The sequence below is a fragment of the Typopeltis vanoorti genome, chromosome 14 (genome assembly GCF_054136105.1).
Source record: "Typopeltis vanoorti isolate ZY-2024b chromosome 14, IOZ_Tvanoo_1.0, whole genome shotgun sequence".
Lineage (NCBI taxonomy): Eukaryota > Metazoa > Arthropoda > Arachnida > Uropygi > Thelyphonidae > Typopeltis > Typopeltis vanoorti.
Window position 1 is genome coordinate 86,999,081 of NC_143562.1, and position 24,771 is coordinate 87,023,851.

Genomic DNA, 24,771 nt, shown 5'->3' on the forward strand with positions numbered 1-24,771 from the left:
TCCAATCTATATTCATAGAGTTGAAACGATCTTTTTTGTAACACCCTTCCTTCATTTCATATGATATACTATCTACAAGTTTTTAAATGTCATATTAACAAGATTTTTCTTTTTGTTCAACCTTCTTCCTCCACAGTACTAGTGTACTATAGGGTGAATAATAATAAAAAATTTGGAGGACCTCAATAGTAAGAACTTCATAACAAAGGATGCCTAGTGAAACATTAGTTTTTTCTTACAGTTCATTTCTGTTTCCACAGCTTAACATTATCTGTAATGCCTGAGCAGTGTCAAATTACTTTTTTAAGTAATAAACTATTAACATTGTTAAATAATTGCTTTTTTGAAAACAATATTTGTATCATTTGTACTTTTGTAATTTTTATACTTTATTTCTGACACTTGAAGAAGGTATGCTGTTCAAGTATATTATACCTAAATTAAATACCTTTAATTTTAACTTAAGTTTCATTATAATGTCCTTTTCAAGATGAATTAAGAATTCATCTTATTAATTTATTATAATTGAATTTAAGGAAATTATTTGTTTGTTTAATTGTTTTGAGCATTGTAATTTCTTCTAATTAAATGTTATTATTTAGATGAAATTACTATGTTCAAATGAAAGAATATATACTTATTTATTCTATTTATTATACTTAAGTAATTAGTGAAAAACTTTACTAATTTTAACTATGATAAATTCATTTGAGCATAGTAATTTTATTTGAAATTGTTTACACTTTATTAATAAAATATTCATTTCATTTTACAGCACCAGAAATTGTAAATTATGAACCAGTGTGTTTAGCCACAGACATGTGGAGTGTTGGAGTTATTACATACATACTGTATGTTTGAATTCTTTATTCATTCTTTCATTAATTCTTCAATAATAAAACAATTGTTGATATTAAAAAAAATCAATCATTAGCTGCATTTTTAAAATGTTTGCATTTATTGTAGGTGCTGACCATAACATATTTTTTCAATTTTTAAATACCATTAGTCTTGAATTAATTAAAGCATTAATTATTCACAGCATTAAATAGGACCAAATTTATTTTAGTTATGAACTAAATATTTTGTCTTTAAAATGTATTGATTTGTTATGAAATATTATAAATTAAAGATACCAAGAAATTATATACTTGGTTTAATCCTTTATCCAAGTGCCCCAGTCCTGAAAGTAGCCCCAGTCCTGAAAATAGTTCAGGTGAAAACTTTGTTTTCACCTGAACTATTTTCAGGACTGGGGCAACTCGTGTATTGAAGCTAATGACTTCACCTCCCTTGCCTTAGTATCCATAATGCAAAGCACATGTCTTTACAGGTATGTATAATGCTATGCATTATGGGAAGGGTCACTACCCAGACCAATTTCGACCTTTATTGAGGTCTCGTCAGTGGGAGCCAGACCCAAAGGTGATACTAAGGTTGAAGTGTTATGAAGTATTATTTTAGATAGTGAAAAAGAATGTACTGTATCCTTTCAGTACGAAATGATTACAAGAATGCATGGGAAAGAAACAAAAAACTTGATCAATTCATCATCATCGTCATCAAATTCCTGCCATGCACCCTCATGGGGTTGCACAGCATATGATAGTACTACATGAAAAATTTACATCATTACGAACTTCCTATCTACAATTTTCCTATAATCAGTCTGATACTTGTCAAGACTCCAACATTATCAGAGCTTATATTTCTGTCATCTAAGGCACTTTGTACTGTATCAATCCACCTATATCTTGGTCTTCCTCTGGGTGATTTTCCTGCCAACCTGGCAAAGAACACTTGTTTTGCTAATCTTTCCTCACCCATTCTGTTTAAGTGACCATACCACCTCGGATTAGCTCTGCTAACGCATTCCTGGATGCTGACAATGTCAAGTTCTTTCTTAATATCCTCATATTTAATATGATATTGCCATTGATGCCATCTGTTCATGCCTATAATCTTTCTCAGGACTCTCATATCTGCAGTCTCTAGTCTTTGGTCAAGTGTTTTACTTCTGACCCAGCTCTCAGATCCATAAGTTAAAACTGGTTTGAACACTGTCTTGTATACAGCTAATTTAGTGTTCCGACTAATTTCTCTCGTATTCCATATGAATTTATTCAATTGACTTCTTACCATACCAGCTATGTTGATTCTGTTGTCTATTTCTATATTTAATTTACCATCTTCAATAAAAATTTTGCCTAAGTAGCTGAAATGTTTTACTTGTTCCACAGGTTCTCCATTCACAACACAGTTGACATTTTCAATGATTCTGCCTATTTTCATTGTCTTTGTCTTTTTATTGCTGACCTTCATACCATATCTATTACAACAGTTATTCAATTTAATCAGAGAACCTTGAGAATTGTAGCGGATTTATTTAGAAGTATAACATCGTCTGCATAAAGCAAAGAGCTGACATTATCGTCTCCAATTTTGATATCAGGTTTAATATCACTTTCCTTCATAATGTGATCCATATAGATAATGAATAACAGAGGAGATAATTTACATCATTGTCTCACATCAGATTTAACATTAATCCATCTTCCTGTACTTCATTTAATTTTAACGGCTGACTTACAACTCAAATAAAGACTAAGTATTGCTTGATATAATGCCCCATTGACACCATATAACTGTAGCGTATTGAATAGCTTCTCTCTTGGCACCTTGTCATATGCCTTTTCCAAATCGACTAAACTTAAATACAGATCTTTGTTATATTCCCATGCTTTCTCCACTATTTGTTGTAAAGTGAAGATCTGATCCGGACGGCCTCTATTTGACCTGAATCCAGCTTGTTCTTTACCAAGCTTTTCTTCCACAATTCTTCTCAACCGTTTCTCAAGTATACTTGCATATATCTTACCAGGAACACTCAGTAGGGATGTGCCTCTGGAATTCTAACATTCAGTTTTATTCCCCTTTTTATATATGGGTACTATGAGAGCTCTACTCCAATCATGGGGAATTCGTCCCTCTGTCCAGGTCTTCTGAACTATGCAGTGCAGCCACTGTAAGACTTTTATGCCACGATACTTCAGCATTTCTGGTCGAATATCATCTACACCTGCTGCCTTTCCACATTCAAGCCTTTGATGGCTTTTTTCTACTTCAAGTATGGATATGTATTCCTGACTGCATGCCTGGTCAGTGTTTTTAATCACTGTGCTCTCATCACTGCTTGTTTCATTTAGCAGTTTTTCAAAGTAATTACCCCATACTTCAAGGATATCTTTTTCTCCCATTTTCACGTCACCTTTATCATCTCTAACTCCTTTTACAGTACTCTATCCTCCATTCCTACGCTTCTTCAACAACCTCCAGAATATTTTGCCACCTTCTTGATATTTATTTTCTATGTTTTTGCCGAAGTCCTCCCATGAATTTTGTTTAGCTAGTTTTACACACTGTTTAGCTTTCTTACATTTGTCTCTGTATTCTCTAAGAGCACAAGCTTACTTATTTGCCAGGAACTTTTGATATGCTTTCTTTTTTTCCTTCACTGCCTCTTTAACTTCCTATGTCCACCATGGAGTTCTAATTTTTCTATACTTGAAGACAATTTTACTACATGCCTCTCTAGCTGAATCAATCAGGCCTTTCTTCAAGGCTTGCCACTGAATCTCCAAGGTTTGATTCCTGTTCTCAAACTCTTTCATTTTTTCTTCAATAATCTTTGTGTATTTTAGTCTACAGTTCACATCTGAGAGATGCTCAACTTTTATTCGCTTTAAAACTTTCTTACATGTTGTTCTTTTCATTATGAAATTCAATTTTATCCTGCTCAAGACTAAATAGTGATCACTTCCAATTTCAAATCCTCTGTACACTCTGGTGTCCTGCACCAGGGAGAAAACATCACTATCAACAATAATATAGTCAATGAGACTTTTCTTATTCCTTGCCTCTTCTCTCCATGTGAATTTGTGCATATTTTTATGTTGGGACATGGTGTTAGTAATAACCAATCCATGTCCTGAGCAGAAATCCAACAGGTATTTGCCATTATTATTAGCTTTGCTCTTTTCTCCAAAATTTCCCAAAATATTTTTGTACGTCTGACAATCATTTTCTACTCTGCTATTTAGATCCCCAACAAGGACCAATTTTTCTTATTTCATCGTGTCAGTTGCTTTTTCTGAAGCCTCAGAAAATTCCTCCACTTCTACCTTAGTAGAACCTTGTGTGGTACTATAGGCACAAATAAGTCTCATTGTCCATTTCCCACTTCTCTTATTTGCCCACATTACTCTACTTGAGACTGCCTGCCATATAAGAAGATTAGCCTCGTATTTTGTGTTGAATGCTATGCCTATTCCTTCTTTTCCTTGAATGTCATTGCCTGAATATAACATTTTATATTTATTGCTCAGAAAGATCTCACCAGTTTTGGTCTTTTTTTGTTTCAGTCACCCCTATTATGTTGATCTGGTATTTATTTAATTCCTCAGCTAGCTCCATTTCTTTGCCATTCAGGCTTCTTATGTTGATAGTACCGATCTTTAACTCTGGTGATGTTGAGTTGGGGTGTGTTTTCAGATTTGTTCCAGTAGCTGACTTTTCGCTGTTCGCCATGGTTCCCTGATCAAAACAACGGGGGCCTTGTTTAACCGGGCGATGCCCCAGCCGGCATGAAATTTTGTCATGTTGTACCATCATTTTGTATTTTGGTTTAACCAATAAGAATACAATTTGGTCGGCTAAATCCCAAATTGCCAGCCCATCCTCGTTCGTTCAGTATCCAGGTAGATACCCGACAGGGTACACCACGAGAAGGTAAGGATTGGACATTAGGTCAGAAGCCGTGGTCTGTTCTTTGCATCCCTTTAAAGGCTATGTGGAGGTCTCCTCTCAGTTATACACTTTGACCCTTAAGCACCCCTTGATATAGATATTGATCAATTCATAAACAGGCTTAATTGTAAAAATTGACAATCATCAGAGGTATATTACCAGTAGTATTTTAATTAATATGACTTATGTATATTTATCTTTGTTGCATTATTCATTACAGTTATTATGATAAGTGTAGCAGATGCATCATACAGAATGCATTAAGGAGAAAAAAATAATGGCCCCCTACATACATAGACAACGTTCAGAATGAATTTTTACATTTGGCGTCAACTTTAAAGCATCATTGTGATTTTTATCCTGTATATCTAGGAATATTTTGTTTTTCATTCTTGGCTCATTCTGTATAGCACATCTCTAGACCTATCAACATGGATGTAAAATAAGGACGGTAGATATTTCTTCTTGAGGAAATGAAGCAAGATGTTACAACTTCTGCCATGTCATGGAACTAATCCTCAGAAGCTTAATGCATTAATGGAACTTTTGGTATTTAGGTGATCTGAAGCAGGTGAAGTTCAGTCAGTTAGTGGTAGCCATATCCTTTGCCTTCATGTTGATACCTTAGTGTAGTACTCAGTGATATAGACCATCACTATCCACAGGTATTAAACCATTAAGTTGGAGGAAACTGTCTAAGAGTGAACTTACTGATGGCAGGATCAAAGTGAGGTATTCATATCCCTTCATAACAAAGGACAAGCCTTTGCAATTAGCAATCACTAAGTAGTGGATAAATTTTTCACCTAGTGTAACATCAGTTGGCTTATTGGAGACTAAGATATTATATAATTATAAGACATCTTGAGCTGCTGGGTTGTATATCAGATTGAACCTAATGGTTATTTTCACAATTCTTCCAAATAAGGTAGTGAGTAATTGCCACTTATTCTGCAAGCAATAAATTTAGTGCATATATCACTTTTCTTCAAATTTCAACTATGAAAAGTGAAACAATGCAATAAATTACACACGAAGAATGGGGAGGGAAATGTAAATCTTCCAAAACTTTCAATAACACAGAATTATGACTACAAATATATGTAGTCATAATTCTGCATTATTGACTCCTATTTCCATCTCCAGTCTTCTAAACCACACCTACTTCTCTTCACAGAAACTCAACCATCAGTTTTCTTTGATATGTTATTCATCTTACTATTCCCAGTTAAATTTACAGCCTCTGAGTCTTTTTATCTCAAAATCATTTGTGTATAAATTCACTCTTATATCAGAAAGTATCCAACTTAGGATTTCTTGATATGTTTTTCTTCTTCACCTCATTCTATCATATTAATTTGTTCTCTCTCTCTCTTGATCCCTTCCTCCCTCCCTCCTAGTGCTATCATTCATCCTGAGCATTATCTATTTTTTTTTTTTTTTCAATTATTTATTCTGTCTGACTATAGTAGTAGCAACGAAATTATATTCCTTGGAAAATTCAGTATCCACGACTTTATCTGGTTTCCTCTTTCCAACTGCACCAATCTAGTAGTTAAATGTGATGAAGCATTTGCTATTACCAATGATTTCACACATATAATTAGTACAAGACTATCTTGAGCACTTTCAAAACATGCTTGATCTTTTCCTCTTCAGTAATCCTAAATGTGATAATTTCTATCTCTATAGCAAATGAATAGTCATCTCACTCCCTATAACAAATTACTAAAAAGTTCTGGCCAAAAATCCCATATGAATAGTCATCTATAGCAAATGAATAGTCGTCTCACTCCCTATAACAAATTACTAAAAAGTTCTGGCCAAAAATCCCATAGCATCATTGTTATGAAGAAAGTTCGCTATAGCAAGCCACTGCTATGACATCTCCAGTCTATTTCTTTGTTCCATGTGAGTTTGCTATAGTATAAACTTATTGTGTACTGTGGTGGTTTGTCCTCTAAATCAGAGTTCTGCAGGCTGCATGCGGCCCAAATGTGCATTTTTGGTAGCCCATAGAAGGTTGACCATACTTATATGGCATGTGGCCTGTATGTTGAATTATTTAAATAATACATTTTATAATGAATAATAAATTGAAAATAATTTTATACCTATACTTCATGATATCGGCATGCAACTTGGCATGAGTCATCATGAATGGGGATAACAAAGGCGACTTCATTCGACGACAACTGAGATTTTGGCTCACTTTTGCAGTTGTTTCCTGGTCCTTCTTTTAATATAATTCAATAACATCAACTATTATTTTCAGAGGATATATATTTGTTAAAAATAATTTCAAAAATAGGTTCAAGAAAACTTTAAATTACAGATGAAGGATGAAAGTTTAATGATGAATGGAATAGCAAGTACTTCTTTATTTCAAATGGGTAAGCCCATTTATCTTTTTTGTCATAAAAGTGTTGCTGTTATGAAAGAATATAATATCAGATGTCATTATGAGAATGAACATGAAAACCAATACAAGGATTTGAACTGTGAATTTAGAAAAAAATCAAATGAATAAATTACAAGCTTCTTTGCGACTGCTCAGCAAAACATATTTAAGAAGCAAAGTATTCATAATGAATGGGTTGTTCATGCTAGTTATGTTGTACTGGAACTGGTTGTGAAAGAAGGAAGGCCTTGTACAAATTCAAAATAATTTATTAAACCATGTTTATTAGATGTAATTGAACAAATATGCCTAGAAAAGAAGATGTTATTTCAAGATATTAGTTTATCTGCCAGAACTTGTACAAAGCGATCAGAAGAAGAAGCAGTATTACTAGCAGAACTGTTTTCTGACATAAAAGCTTTTGAAAGCAAACTATGTCTGTTGAAGAAACATATCATGGAAGAAAATCTACATCATTATATATATTGCAAGTCTGCATCTACAGTTGGATGGCTAACACAAAAGGAAACTTTTGTTGGTATTATTGAAGATTTACAAACGGAACTTTCAACAAGATTTGTGGCTTTTCATAAAAATGGCATCGAAATGCGATTATTTTTGAACCCTTTTAATGTCGACATTGATGACATACCAAACCAACTACAGATGGAAGTTTTGCACTTGTAACAAATGAAACGTCAAAGAACGCATTTTCGTTAGTAAATATCCAAAAATTTTATCGATTCTTATCAAAAAATTTGAAGGATTAATCAGTTTTGCAAAGATGATAGTTGCATTTGGAAGCACATTTGTGAACAAAATTTTCTGCCATGAGTTTTAGAAAAAATTAATTTCTTCTTGACTGACTGATGAACATTTGCATGCTTTGATTTGAATTTTGCACCTCAGGTTATAAAGTGGATATAGATAATTTGTCTAAGGGAAAACAATCACAAAAGTCACATTAAGCAGGGAGGCACACATATTGTGATGCATAAACTAGATTACTTTGTTTTTACGTGATAATTTTTCATTGAGTTTCATTTTCATGCTTTTTTCATATCTTGTACTTTAAATATTTCTGTGTTTTTTTAAGATTGATATAATAAAAATTGATAACTATTTTTTTCACTTACTATTTTCTCTTAATTACACGCTTGGCACGATTATTAAAAATAAAAGTTGAATGTGGCCTGTGAGTCTGAAAAGATTGCCGACCCCTGCTCTAAATCAATGGATGCTGAGTTTTTTCTCACATGGATTAGAATCAGGAGTAGATCATAAAGTCTAATTCTAGCAAGATATATTTTCAGAGTTGATAATTTATAGTGTCCATCCTGGATACTGTAAATTTTATAAAACCATAATGTTCCTTTCCTTTCAAATATATTAATTTTTAATTTAATTCATAAAGCAATCCATATAGGTGATGAATAACAGAGGAGATAAAATGCATTCCTGTCTTACATCTGGTATTACATCAAACCATCATTCTGTACCTCTTTCACTATCTTAGATTGCTTAGACAGCTTACAGGATTGCTAAGGTTTATGCTACATAACTGAAAATTGACCTACTTATAGCCTTTAAAAAGAGAACTGACTATGGATATAGTAGGCAAAAAAACTGTTCTGTTTTGGCTTATTAAACTATGCAAACATGATGGTATAATCTGAGAAAATTCATGCATTCTGGGATGTCATTTGAATTGAGGATGGTCATAGGCATCTGGAGAGATTGCTGTTCTAAATGAGTCGGTGTGTTCCAGGGGAGATGGTAGCAGGGGTGGCTTCTTGTGGGAATGGGTACTTGGGAGAAGGGGGTGACATCAGGTAATGCTGAGCTCAGTGGAGTTGAGGGGATAATGCTGGGTTTAGAAACAGTGGCATTTTTATGCTTTATACTAATGCCAGGAGTATCTGGAATAAAGGAGAGGAATTGTTGGTGCTGATAGCATCAGCCTGGCCAAAGATTATTGGGATCACTGAGACATGGTTGACAGAAGAGGATATAATAACAGGAAGAGAAGTAGCAGGGTACAGCATTTTTTGCCAGAAATGGAGGGGAAAGCGTAGTGGCGGAGTACTGCTTATGATAAGTGACAACTTATGTCCTCTAAGAGTGGAGGCTTTGGAAGGTGGTGACACTAATGTTTTGAAAGCATATGGTATGAGGTAGAGGTGGGCAAGACAGGATATTTAGTTGGGTGTTGCTACAGATCAAGGAACACAGAGGGGACCAGGAGATGTTTAGACAGTCGAGCTTGTCAAGTGCAAGAAGAATGATTGTTATGGGAGATTTTAACTGCAGCAGTATAAATTGGGGAGAGGAAGATGCATGTAGCAATAACGGAATGGAATTTTTAGAATTCTTGAGGGACAAATGTTTTAGGCAACATGTAATAGAGGGAACAAGAGGTTCAAGAGTTTTTGGAAAAATAATTAATATTTAATCCAATAAAAAGCAATTCCGCATCCACTTCACCAACATCTGCGACATCAGTGCAAAAATTAATGATGTGTGTGTGGGCACGTACTTACATCAAAATCCCATTTTCGTTTCCCTGAACCCCAACTGGCAACTTTGAAGACTACAATTGATCTCATCCATTCTAACTGCATCATTCATGATGCCTTTGATAAAAGGGAAGAACAAGTGCTGTTGTCAAATCAGACATTTCTTGCCAAAAGTTATTAAACTGCAGTCCCCACCTTATAATCTGCTCTGGCTCAAAATTTTCTTACTTCACTTTATAGCTCTCATATATTGGCTCTCTCCTTATTTTGAGCTGCCCTCTAAGCTGATTTCATATCTAATTACCCAAACTGAGATTATCTCCATAGAAGACTCCTTTTAGTGCCTTCACAGATCAACTTGGAAGGGAAGCAGTCATTTTGTATCAGTCATGATCTACAACAAATAGTTAACCTACCAACCAGAATCAGAATACCAGACAATCCTCATCATTCTTTCAACATATGAGACCTTTTGTTAACCAGCTCTTCCTCCAAATATACTGTAAATGTCTGTGCTCTTGGCAGTTCTCACCATAATCTTATCCACATCTTTTCTGCAGATCGATCTCCTCCAAGCCATTCTCAGCCTCTTAACCTATGGCACTATGACGGTGCCAAATTGAATGACATCAGTGATTTATATGCTTGATTACAGTCACCTAAACAGAATGGGAGAGGAAAGATTAGCAAAACTGTTCTTTGCCAGACTGGCAGGAAAAAGACCCAGAGGAAAACCAAGATATATGTAAATTGATGCAGTAAAAAATGTCTGAGTAGATAGAAATATAAGATCTGGTGATATTGGAGTCATGACAGATAACCGATTAATTTGAAGGAAAATTGCTGATCGAAAATTAGTAACAATGTAATTTTTCATGCAGTATGATCATAATATCCTGTACATCCTCTGAGGGTACACATCAGGAATTTGATGATGATAGTGATGATAAAATAAACAAAGCTAGTATAGGAGTCATCTTCCCATTACATCCTAGGTTTGAGAGCTTGTCGTTACGAAATAACTGTAGAAACCTAAATGGGCACTTAATCATATCTGCATAGTCTGCAGTGTCTGACAGTTGCATATTCTCTGGCCAGTATGTTTTTCTTGCATGAGGGAAACCCTGCCAACTTAACTTTAGATGAAAAGCACTCATGAAGGTTTTTCATCCTAGGTGTTTTTACACACTGTTTCCAACCAAAGGTATGATCATTACTGACTGAGCTACAGAAGCTGTTTAGTCAAGAGTCATTTGTTAAAAATTTATATGAAATAGCCAAATTTAGCCAAAACACTCAGCAGAAGATAGTGTTCAAACCAATGGTTAACTTGGATCGCAGAGGTGGATTAGAAATAAAGCAGTTAATCAAAGTCTTGCCACTACTGATATTAGTGTTCTGAAGGAAATATATATATATATATATATATAAAGGAAAGTGAACAGATGGCATTCAGTGACAGTCGTATTAAAAATGAAGTTATTAGAAAGTAACTTGACATTTCTTGCATACCAGACCAAGATTTGGGTGGATTGATTCAGTTAATAATGCCTTAGCAGATCAGAACATAAGATCTGACAATATTGAAGAGATGATGAATAACAATTTGGAAGAAAATTGTTGATAGGAAGCTTTTAATAACGTACTGTCATGCTAATCTGCACATCACTCTGGATACATGTCAAGAATTGATGATGATCTTCATCATCTATAACTTGCATTATATGTAATGCCTTTGAGTAATACAAATTATTTTTAAGTAGTAAACTATGCACTTCTTTAGATAATTATTTTTTAATAGCCATGTCGATCATGCTTTCATTCAAGAACTTGACTGCTGTCTAGGGCAAAATTCAGTAAACATTTGGTAGCCACTTAACACTGGGTGCAGTCTGTTAATGAATATTAAATTTTAACATAAGTTGTCTAAGAGTATGTTGAAAAATTTCTTTTGTGTCAATCTTATAAAATCCCTTTCATAACTATAAGTTTCTATCATATCCCTGTAAACTCTGCAATTCACACATCCTTATTCTATCCTCATAGGGAAAATTCCACAGACATGTCACCAGCATGTTTACTCATCTCTGAATTCTCTCCACCACTTCCTAATTCCCAAGAAACACAGCTGACCAAATCTGTGCACAGCGGTCAACATGTGGCCGAATCATAGCCTTATAAAGAAGGATAATAACCTCCCTACCTTTACTTGTCAGTGTGTTCTTCAGCATCCAAGTAATCCTCTGAGCTATTTTGCCAACTCTTGCAATATGTCCTCTGAGTTTCAAATCTCTATCCACCATATCCTCATCAATTTCCTATAAATTAGTACCATCAGTATGATATGAAGTATGTAATATTTTCATTCTGAAGTACATTACCTTACATTTTACTACATTGAATTGACAACCAATGTCCTTTGCTCACAGTGCTTTAAATAAATTAGCACTGTGGGAAAGGACAATGATTGTCAGTTCAATGTAGTAAAATGTAAGGTTTGTAAAATGTAAGGTTTGTAAAATGTAAAATATCTCCCTTCAAATCTTATGCTATATCATTAATGTACTTTAATAAAATTAAAGCGTAATGGTCCTAGTACAGATCTCTAGGGCACTCCACTAGTCACCCTCATTCACCTTGATTTCACTCCACCATAAACCATCCACCGATGCTATCTATCGGCCACTCCTTATCCATTCCACCAGCCTCATATACATTCCCATTTGTTTGCTCCAACTTATGTAATAGTTTTCCATGCAGTATTCTGTCAAATTTCTTTGCAAAGGCCAGCAGTATCATGGTGTAGCCATTCCCTTTATCCATTTCTGCTATCACCTTATTATAAAATGTGATAAATTACTGAGACAGGACCTACCTTTTACAAAGCCATGCTGTCCCTGTAGAGAGAGTATCACATTCCTATCCATTCATTCCTGAATTTTAACTTTAACCAACTTTTCCAGTGCTTTAGCCACCACTCCAGAGATACTAATTGATCTGTAATTTGCTACTTCTGTCTTGAAGCCACCATTATGTAATGGAACTATCTTACCCTTTTTCCATTCTCTTGGAACCTTGCCAGAGCTGAGAACCCAGATTAAACAACTTTGTCAGAGGCACTGCCAGTTCACTTGCACATTCTCATAGACACGAGCTGACATACTGTCCAGGCCCACTGTTGTAGTCACATTGATATTTTTCAATATACTGTCTACCTCTGTTTCATCTACCTCAATGCTCACATCAGTCTATCACCTCAGTAACATAACAGCAAACCTGGATGATATACCCTTGAAAAGTGATGCACTTAGTAACTCAACTATTTCTTCTGCTTCTGTCACTTTCCTACCATCAGCAGTGAGTAAAGTTATCTTTCCATAATCATTCTTTCTCTTACTTGCTACCTAGCGAAAAAAAACTCTTTTGGATCTACTTTGGCCCTGCTTAGGTAATTTTCTCTCTAAATTTGAGTTAGCCTTCCTTATCATACTAGCTACTCCTAGTTACTCTTTTTGTTTGTGCTTTATATTGCTCATTGGCATGCTGTGATCACCTTGTTGCTTATATTCCTTCCTCAATGCTTTCTTTTTTTTTTGCAGCTCCTGCTTTATATTGCTAATCATCCATTTTTGCTAATCATCCACTAATCTCTACTTAGTTTATCCTTATGGATAAGTAAATAATTATTGAGAAATTGATTAAATAGAGAAATATAATTATCACAATTAATGAATTACTGAGATGAACTGAAAATAAATAAGAAGTTAAGTTTCCCAAAATTTAAATAGGCATACTGTATTCTTTTCCTTTCTTTCAATCGGGAAATTAAAAATAGTTTTTTATAACATGGTTATAAATTCCATAATTTCTAAAATGAAAAATGAAGGCATACTGTATTTTATTTTTTTGAGATAAGAAAGTTAAAAAAAAAATTAGAAACTATTATTATTATTTATATGTGACACCTCCAAGGAGTCCATAGACTCATCGAGGGAGAGTGTGCCAACAGCATTGAACGATTGATCCTCTTCCAACTACTAACCACGCTCAACTTGCTTAACTTTTTGCAAGCCATTAGTAACAGAGGCTCTACCAATCGTTGAATACTTCTTTCTGACTGAACCTCAGACATACACTGACAGGCTCCTTTCCTAAGCAGCTAGATACCACATGTACTATTGAGTTATCAACCCATCTAGTGACAGACCCTAAGTACTACATTTTCACTTGCACTGAATGAGTCTGAATTTTGTCTTTCAGGATCTGCACCTACATAAAGATCAAAACAATATACGTAGCCTGAAATGCCTGCCCTCACCCACATTTTGAAACCCCATTTTTTTGGTTTTTTTAGGTAAGTATTGTTTGAGTTGTGAACAACTCAACCCTTGAATGGAATCATCATCTCATCTACACTCTGAAATTCTTCTGGGCTGACAGCAGCATGGGATGTTTCATGAAATTTTTGTAGCACTGGTCTTATACGTATTGCTTTGTCTTTATTGTTGGTAGGTAGCGTGTCTGAATCAACAAAATGCAAATATCGCCTTATGTCCTCCCATCTGTTCACTGACATAGCATCAGCTATAACATCCATGCACAGTTCATGTTCAGAAGACCAATACTGCCTTATATGTGGGTATTTCATGTATGTAGTAACAAGTACAATTCCAAGGTAAATTTTGATTTCAGATAATTTAGTCACGGTAAGTGCTAAATTATCTGTGCTTTTATGGCATGCATACAGACAGGTCCAGCTAGTGGCATGTGCGAAGTGTGCAATATACACAGGCGGCCCAGAAGAAAAGGTTCCTAAAAGATGTCAAAAAATATGAGATAAGAGTTTAAACGAACGGTACAGAATGGTACATATAATTATGAATGTACATCGTCTTCCGTTCGGGCCCTTCAGATCTTTCTGGAAACGAACAAATAAATTCTGAAATTGTATTCTGGACCCGATTATATCACTGTAATTTTTGATTAAAATTTATGAAAATATACCTAAAATAGTTCTTTATTTTTTGATGTATCATAAATCAACTTATGATTAATTCTTGAGTTCCATGTAAGGGCAGGACCACATGCATCCAATCTGATTAAAATCCGGATACTAGACAAAAAAAACAGCTTCTGTGTGCTGTCGACTATAGAGTCGCGATGTACTGTGACAGGATTTCGCTAAAATGAAAACTAGACGAGTCCCTTTTAGCAAAATGAATGTAAAGAATATTTGAATAAATCTCTTAACTTTTATATTACTATTTTATATTATTTTGAAAATTTATATAACTTGAAAAAATTTGTATAAGCAGGACTAATCCGTAGGTAACATTATACTGTAAAGTGGTTTTCATTTGTTTTTCATTTCCAGTTCGTTTTATTCACACTTTATTAAAAAGAAAAACTTTTTTGGTAAGGCGCTGAACATTAATCGCATTCACAAGAAAAATACTATGCGCCATCCTGTATACAGATTAGTTTGTTTCACAATTTCATCCATCAATTTATTTGGAAATAGCTGTGAAAAATAATCTACACTGTTCTCTCTCCATGAATATTTACTTGGTGTTTTGCTCTAAACTGTGGTTCAGTACAGCAAAGGAATTATTTTTCTCACTAACCCACACTGGTTTTCTCTGCAATGGCCTATGACCAGCAACAGCTGTATTTTGCACACTAGCTTGACTTTGAATGTTGTGAGTCTGACCAACAGGGGGAAGGACACTGAAAATCACTGTCTTCACTTGAACTGTCACTCTCTGTAGCATTTTGTGGCTGCTGGTATGTAGGATCATCATCAGAATCACTCAGCTCCAAACCATCTTCAGATTCCTCCAACAGTTTTTCAATCTCCTCTTCAGTAAGTCTCTTGTGGTAATAGGCCTTTTTTATGCCTAATTGACCTGGCTTTTGATTATCCATCAGTAAAAGAGATGATAATGCCAATTAACACACTTACTATTCATTTATGTTTGCAAAAATAAAATTATAAAGTATTGTACAAGAACTTTCTAATCTCAAACTATTTGCTGCATAGATTACCTTACAAACATATTGACCTCATGGTGAGGACAGGTTGTTTTCAATTTCGTTTTATGAATATGGTAACAAACACGAACAAATTAAAAATTCACATCTCATCTGCAAGGTATAACAATATATAAAACCATACTAACCTTTCCAGAAGACTCATAAAATTACCAAATTCAAATCAATAAAACATAGGTTTTCACTTCCTCCTTGATGCCACCATGCACTGCAGAGAGATTGGTATTCCTATAACTCTATTGAAACTTCTACCATCTGGTGTGGTTTCTAAGAACACCTTGGTCTCGCCCATATGAGGACTACATGCATACAGTAGCACTAAATTATGAATGAATAATTATTATGAGAGAAAATATGTGCTCTGTCCTCATACAAGTCCCTTATGCATGAGAGAGTTAAAATGGTGCCAAAAACACACAAAAAAAGTAATGCTAAAAAGAGCAAGAAAACTGGCCTCCTAATGAGGTTATTGGAGTTGTGGAGGAGGTTAATGAAAATGAATTAACTCCAAAATAGCAAAATTAAAGCATATCATCAGAGAAAAGGTGCAGGAATTACAAAAAGTCGAGAGACCTTTATATGAGCATAGCAAATGAGCATTTCTGTTATCTCATACCAGGTATTAGTAATGATCAGATTGAGTTGGTGGCAGAACTCCAAAAGTCTGTCTCCTCCTTCATTTCAGCATCCAAGTTCATACTTTCCCATCTTTGCCTTCACCAATGATTGCATTCCAATCACTCATGAGAATAAATTTATCTTCCTTTTTGGTGAGTTTTAGATTTTCAGTATTTACATATACTCTCTCTGAACTTCATCATCACTGTGGTCACTAGTAGGCATGTAGCTTGTATTATTATAATATTTGTTGGTTTTGCTTCTAGTTTTACTATTATCAATCTGCTACTACATTTTGCTGAGTTGATTACTCTTCTTCCCTATTCCTTATCAAGAATCACCGTGACTCCATGTTTTGCCATCTTGTCACTTGAATAAATGATTCTGTAATCACTGCTCCAAAAGTCTCCAGTTCCATTTCATCTCATCTCACTAATTCCCAATATGGCTATTTTTAATCTATTCTTTTCTCTCTTCAAATTTTCAGTTTTCCAATTTGTAGTAGGGTTATCACATTCCACATCCCAATCAATGTACAAGGATTTCGCTGGTTTATGATCTGGGAAGCCTTGCTTCTTCCCTGCCTTGCACAAGTATTGAGCCATTGTGCGCTTGACTATCTCTTAGAATATCTCTAATATCTATCATTAATAAGAGATGAAAAGGAGGTCACAAGACAGGATGTTATGATGTGCTGCTATAAATGACCAATCTTTAGATTGATGCACCAAAGAAGAAGAGGGAGAAAATGAAAATTTAGCAGCAAAATAAGAAACATCCAAGCACGGAAACAGGTGAGTTAGGAAGTAACAGAAATCAGGTAAGTGACGTTGTTAGTAAAAAGAAAGATGTTATTTGGTATGTTAATGTGAATAATGGGAATGCGCTTTGTCATGGAAATGTTGATGAGGAGAGAACAATTTCGACGTTGTGCTCGTCCGGTTCAGGCCCATCAAACATGTGCAAAGATGTCTGCTTGTACAAGGCAGAAAAGAACAGAGATATGGAAGTTGTCCAACTGTCATGCAGACTGCAGACAAGAGTATACAAAAGAATATGCAGGTAGATTATTATGTCTATACATGAATGCTATTAGTATCCGAAACAAAGAGGTAGAGTTTGTTGCCTTAGTAAATATGTTCGGACTTCAGATTGTAGGCATTAGTGAGACCTGGCTATCAGAATCAGACATACTAGCTGATATCGAGTGTAAAGGGTGCACTATTTTTAGGAAGGATAAAGAGAATAGAAGAGGAGGGGGCATGCTGCTAATGCTATCGGATGACTTGAATCCAGTTAGAGTTGACACGTATGATTGTAGTAGTAGTACTACTAACAGCATTTCATGTGGTAGTGAGTTTGAAGCCATCTGGCATGAGGTATAATCTAACAAGATCAATTACCTAGTGCGATGTTGTTGCAGACCTGGTAGATCAGTTGCTAGTGATGAAGAAATGCATCACAAAATAGACAAGATGAGCACGAAAAGAGTAATCATAAGGGGAGACTAATTATCTAAATATTGATTGGGTAGCAGTAGAATCTCATGAGATAAATGCATTTTCATTCTTGAGGACAACTTCCTCAAGCAGCATGTGACAGAAGGAACTCGAGGTCAAAGAGTGTTAGATTTAATTATAGTGTCAGAGAGCATTTTAGTTAAAGATGTAACTATTCTGCCTCCTGTTGGTGACAATGATCATGTGGAACTCACTTGGGAAGTGACTAAGTTTATGAATGTTCCATTCAGAACTACAAAGCATGAAATTATGACCAACTGAGGAATATACTGAGTTCAGTAGAATGGAGTCAGTTGATGGATGGTAAGAATATTGACAGCGCATGGGAAGCATTTAAACAATACTTAAATAATGCAATTCAGAGTGTCCCGAGAGTTCAAAGAATAAATAGGGTGGGAGTCAAATGGATGTGTAATTTTATTAAGCAAGAGATTTGTTTAAAAAAAAAAAAAGAATGTTGAAGGAATACTGAGTGCATAAGTGCATTATGAAAATTATAAGCAGCAGGCTAGAATAGTCACAACTGTTGTATGGAAAGCAAAGTCTGAGTATTAAAAGAAAACTGGTGCTGCATGCTAAAGATAACCCACAAAAATTCCATCAATATGCTAAAAGGAAAAGAAAGAATGAATATGAAAGAATAATTCTTCTAAATGCAGATTTCATGAAGGTTACAGATGTAGAAGAGGTTGTTTAACTAATGAGTGCTCATTTTGTTAAAAGATACAAACCTGGTATATGCAACATTGAGCTCACTGCTACATCTTCACTTGATGAAGAAACCCAGTTGTATGAGGACGAGGTATTAGAGCAGTTACACAAACTGAATAGGAATTCAGCAATAGGACTAATGAGATATGAGCAGATATGGTAAAAGAGTGTTCAGGTGAACTGGCTATTCCTTTGACCAGGCTGTTTAATATGCATCTCAGAACAGGAAAGAATCTGAGGAATGGAAAGAATGTATGGTAATTCCATTGCATAAAGGTAGTGCAAAGACCGATGTATCCAACTATCGACCAATTAGTATCTGAGGAGTGGTGGTGAAGATTTTCAAAAAATTAGTTAGGGCTTGCATTCAGAAATGGGTTGAGAGTGAATCTCCCCTGCAATGAGCAATATGGGTTTGCTAAGGGAAGGTCATATTTTAGCAACATGCTCATTCTATAACAATCTTACCATTGAACTAGACAAGAGGAATGGATACACCATGATACTTTTGGATTTTGCTAAGGCTTTTGACAGAATACAGCATGGTAGACTGTTGCATAAATTGGAGAATATGGGTTTGGATTATAGAATATTAGTGTGGATAAGAGGATGGCTGACTGACAGATATCAAAAAGTGGTATATTGGGGATTGTGAGTCTGCAAGATTTAAGGTAACCAGTGGTATACCACAAAGGTCAGTGGTTGGTCCACTGTTATTATTCAATCTATACATTAATGATATTGGGAAGGATTTGCCAAGTGACATGCAGCTATTTTCTGATGATACAAAGATAGGTGGGGGTAATCAGAAAGATGGCTGATATGTGGTAGTTGCAGAATGATTTGAATAGGCTGGAATTGTGGGGATGGGAAAATGGATGCTAGTTTAATGTCAGTAAATGTAAAGTCATTCACTTTAGCATGATTAGATATTCAATGTCATATTTTATTGGCAGGATTATGCTTGAAGAATCTGATGAGGCTAGGGATCTTGTAGTGTTAGTAAATAGGAAGTTGAAGCTCGGGAGCCATGTAGCAAAGATTGCAAATAGAACTCAAAAGTTAATTGCATTGCTGAAACTAATGTTCACATGTAAAGATAAGGATGTCATTTTGCATCTTTACAAGGCCTTGATAAGACCTCATTTGGACTATTGTGTGCAGGTCTGGTCTTCTGGTTTCCATTGTGATTCTGATATATTGGACAGTGTTAAAAATGATATCTGGATTGCAGAATACTGATTATCAAGACAGATTGAGAATTTGTAGAATGCAGACACTAGCAAATGGGAGAAAGAGGGATGATATGATTGAGACTTACAAACTTCTGAAAGGGTCATGCAGGATTTTAGTTGATGGAATTATTCAGTTTATGGAAAGTTGGGAAAAGACAAGAGGGCATCCTTGGAAGCTGAGAATGAATGCTGTTAAGAAGGGGATAAGGGCTAGATTTTTCTCTCATATGGTGGTGTGTAATTGGAATGGATTGCCATTGGATGTTGTGAGTGCAAGCATGTGATTGAATTCAAGAATAAGTATGATAGCTTGTGCGTGTAGTATGTGGCCTCCCTCAGTGAGTTCTTGACACCCTGGAGGTCTCTCTCTTAATAATAATAATACATCATAATTAGTGGGCTCAGACTCAACTAAGTGTATCAAAATGAAAACCAAGTTAATCTGGTCTCATTAAATACTGAAACTATGTTCCCATGTCCTCAGAAATTACAGCCTTTTTCATCTTCATCATCAGATTCCTGATGATGAAGTTGTGCTAATCTTTACTCTCCCATTCTGTTTATGTGACCATACCACCTGAGATTAGCTCGCTAACACTGTCAAGTTCTTTTTTACTATCCTCATTATTAATATGATATTGCCATCGATGCCATCTGTTCATGCCCCTAATCTTTCTCAGGACTCTATCTATGGTCTCTAGTTTTTGGTCAAGTGTTTTATTTCTAAATCAGCTCTCAGATCCATAAGTTCCAATTGGTTTGAACGCTGTCTTGTATACAGCTAATTTAGTGTTTTGACTAATTTCGCTTTTATTCCATATAAATTTATTCAGTTGACTTCCCACCATACCAGCTTTGCTGATTCTGTTGTCTATTTCTATATTTAATTTACCATCTTCAGTAAAAATCGTGCCTAAGTAGCTGAAATGTTTTACTTGTTCTATAGATTCTCCATCCACAAGGCAATAGATATTTTCAATGCTTCTGCCTATTTTCATTGTCTTTGTCTTGTTATTGCTGACCTTCATGCCAAATCTTTTACAACAGTTATTCAATTTTGTCAGAGACTCTTGCAGACTTGTACTGGATTTATTTAGAAGTATAACATCATCTGCATAAAATAAAGAGCTAAGATTAACATCTCCAATTTTGATAACAGGCTTAACTACCTTACCAGCCATTAAAGATCAAATACGCACCCTCAAAAGCTTTGTATCCATCGTAAATTTCAATGTAATATCAGTGGTATTATAATTTTAATATGCACTTCACATCCATGGAAATGTGGACGTATATATATATGTCCTGGCCAGTAGCGTGGCTGCTTTTCTTCATAATATGATTCATATATATAATGTATATCCTTGTCTGACACCAGATTTAACATTAAACCATCTGTACTACTTTCATTTCTAACTGCTGACTTACAACTCAAATAAAGACTAAGTATTGCTTGATATAATGCCCCATTGACACCATATAACTGTATCGTTTTGAATAGCTTTTCTCTTGAATCATCTATTAGCATTTTTTGATGTAATTATTTATCGATGTAAACTATAAATACAGTACATTATTTTCATTTTACATCGATTTTCATGATCTTTAATTCTTTGGGAAAAAAGTATTCAGAATTAATACAGTTTTAGTGCTATTTCATATATAAAGATGGTATATTTTATTAAAAATCAACTAATTAATTAATAACAAAATCCTAAATTAAATTATTTCAGTTTAAAAGCAAAAAAATCATAAAACTAACAAGTAAAATATTAAATTACATACACTTACCTTTTAAAAATGTATTTTTCTGTTTAAATTTGTTTCACTATAAATTTACAATTTACACTTCACTAGTGACTCACTAGACACAGAGGGCAAATGAACTGGTCTAGCTGTTCACGAATCAGAAAAAGATGAACCAAAAACCAGAGCACTTGTTTTATTGCTGCAATAAAACACTTATTCTATGGCTACCTCGCCATGGGCTGAAACAGGCCAACTCATAATAAAATTTTAAGACAGACAAAGTTTACACATAAGGTTATAAAACATAAGGTTACATATCTCAATCACTTTTACGATTATAATTTGTGGAATTTTTTAATCGAGCCCAGTGGGAGTTCCCAATTTTTGTCCTCCTCCCTCTGCAGACGCCCATGACTGTATGATTGCATTTTGCAATCATACAGTCATGGGCGTCTGCAGAGGGAGGATAACTTAATTGCAGGATAACTTTGAATACTTCTGCCTAGAATGGGGGGAACAATCTGTTTGTTTTAAGATTTATTAGAAAACAACAATGAAGGAGAATGCTATAGTTGGTTGGTATAGTTGAAATACTCAAAGATGAAAATATGTGAATCATCATTTATAAGACGTTAGAATAGGAAATTAAAAGAAAGAATAAGTGTGAATAGAAATACTTTCATTAATGGTAAACGAATTATTAATAATTGACATTTGTGTGCCCTATAAGTTGCTGGGTAGACCAAATAACACGATCCTATAAAGTCTAGATATGAATAAGTGAATTTTTTCATGACATAATTGAAAAAAAAAACTTACGAGGAGACAGAGAATGACAGGAATAAATATCGTTTGATGGAGCAGCAAATCATCTCGTAAAATTTGTTGCCCATGTTATGTGTATTTCTCAGGTTTGTGTATATTTCGCTCCGTTTTCCAAGAAATTTCTTTTGTTTGCTGAGACTCAGTATACATAACATCCGATCATCGGAATTATCCACACTTTCAAGAATCCTACATTCATCAGTTTTTTTTTTTAGTATCAGCAGTTCTTCTGTATTAATCTCACATATATTGGTATTTTTTTGTAAATCAACAATGCCTTATAATACACAGAATATTCATTTTTATTCAGGAATAGATATTTTTTTACTGTCTGTTGTTTCCAAAGACTAGAATAAAAATGTCTATATACCGTTAAAAACTTTGCAACTTCAAGAGATGCTATATACTACATAGCAAGAGAAATATTTAGTTTTTTTCTCCTAACATCCACTTTCAAATTTTCAGTTCCAGAAAAAATGGGTAACAGCTGTTTGAAATAAAGCCATCGGATATAGTAATCGCTCAACTCATGACAAGTGACAACATTCAATTGGATTGGTTGACACAATAATCAATCACAACCGCAAGGTGCTAGGTGAGCTCAAAATTTTAGCTCGCCCAGTCCTGTCTTCTCAGTGGTTTAAAAATATTAGAAACCTAAGAATTTGACCTGCTGCACCCTCTTTACATCCTTTCAAATGGCACAAAGGTGTATGCATTTCGAAAGCACACCTGGGCTATTAACGCGAATGTGACGCAATGTGTACATGGCAAAAAGTGCCTTCTTCGTGAAGCACTAATGCTTTATTACCTTCGTGAAGAGGACAATGAAGTATTAGAACAGTATATTGTGTTCAATTTTAGGAATCAAGCAAAGTCTGCAAACAATTAATGGGAATAATTGTAAAATATAATATAATATGGGTGATACTGATATTTCGTGGATGAGCACCTAGCACACCCGGAATATTCGCTCCTGTATGAGAACTACTCCAATCATCTGGAATTCGTCCATCTGTCCAGGCATTCTGAACTATGCAGTGCAGCCACTTTAAGACTTATACCTCTATACTTAAGCATTTCTGGTCGAATATCTTCTACTCCAGCTTCCTTTCCACATTTCAGGCTTTTGATGGGCTTTTTTTTTATACTTCGTATATAGATACGTATTCCTGATTGCATGCCTATTAAGTTTTTTTTTTACAACTGTGCTGTTTCTTTTAGCAAGTTTTGAAAACATTTATTTCATACATCAAGGATATCTTTTTTCTCCAGTTTTCATGTCACCTTTATCATCTCTAATTCCTTTTACAGCATTCTTTCCTCCGTTTCTGAGTTTTTCAACACCCTCCAGAATATTTTGCCACCTTCCTGATATTTATTTTCTATGTTCTTACCAAAATCTTCAAATGACTTTTGTTTAGCTAGTTTCACACGGTGTTTAGCTTTCTTACATTTGTCTCTGTATTGTCTAAGAGTAGAATTTGACTTATTTGCCAGCAACTTTCGATATGTTTTCATCTTTATCTTCACTGCCTCTTTAACTTCCTGTGTCCACCATGGAGTACTGATTTTTCTATCCTTGTAGACAACCTCACCACATGCCCTCTCTTGCTGAATCAGTCAATGTTTTCTTCAGGCTGAACCTGCAAGATTTGGTTTCTGTTTTGAAGCTCTTTCATTTTTTTCTTGAATAATGTTTATGTATTTTAGTCTACAGTTCACATCTGAGAGCTGCTGAACTTTTATTTATTTTATTCTGCTTAACTTTAAAACTTTCTTAGATATTCTTCTTTTCAGTATGAAATTGTTCTGCTCAAGACTAAATGGTGATCAATTCCAATTTCAAATCCTTTGTACACTCCAGTGTCCTGCACCAGTGAAAAAACATCACTATCAACAATGACATAGTCAGAGACTTTTCTTATTCCTTGTCTCTTCTCTCCATGTGAATTTGTGCACATTTTTATGTTGGAACATGGTGTTAGTAATAACCAATCCATGTCCTGAGCAGAAATCCAACAGATATTTGCCATTATTATTAGCTTTGCTCTTTTCTCCAAATTTTCCCAAAATATTTTTGTATGTCTGACAATCATTTCCAACTCTGCTATTTAGATCCCCAACAAGGACAAACTTTTCCTGTTTCATTGTGTCAGTTGCTTTTTCTGAAGCTTCAAAAAATTCCTCCACTTATACCTTAGTAGAACTTTCTGTGGGGTCATAGACACAAGTAAGTCTCATTGTCCAGTTTCCCATTCTGATATTTGCCTACATCACTCTACTTGATATTGCAAGCCATTCAAGAAGAATAGCCTTGTATTTAGTGTTGAATGCTA

General features: G+C 34.7%; 1 protein-coding gene across 1 annotated transcript in view; it reads left to right on the plus strand.

Annotated features, from left to right (window-relative positions):
* LOC150099731 (death-associated protein kinase 1-like) overlaps positions 1-24,771 on the plus strand; it is a 504,639-nt gene that overhangs the window by 32,532 nt on the left and 447,336 nt on the right. Inside the window, exon 5 of the mRNA XM_090403485.1 lies at positions 776-851. Within this exon, the coding sequence (XP_090259611.1) occupies positions 776-851 (76 nt within the window). The remainder of the gene's footprint in view (positions 1-775; positions 852-24,771) is intronic.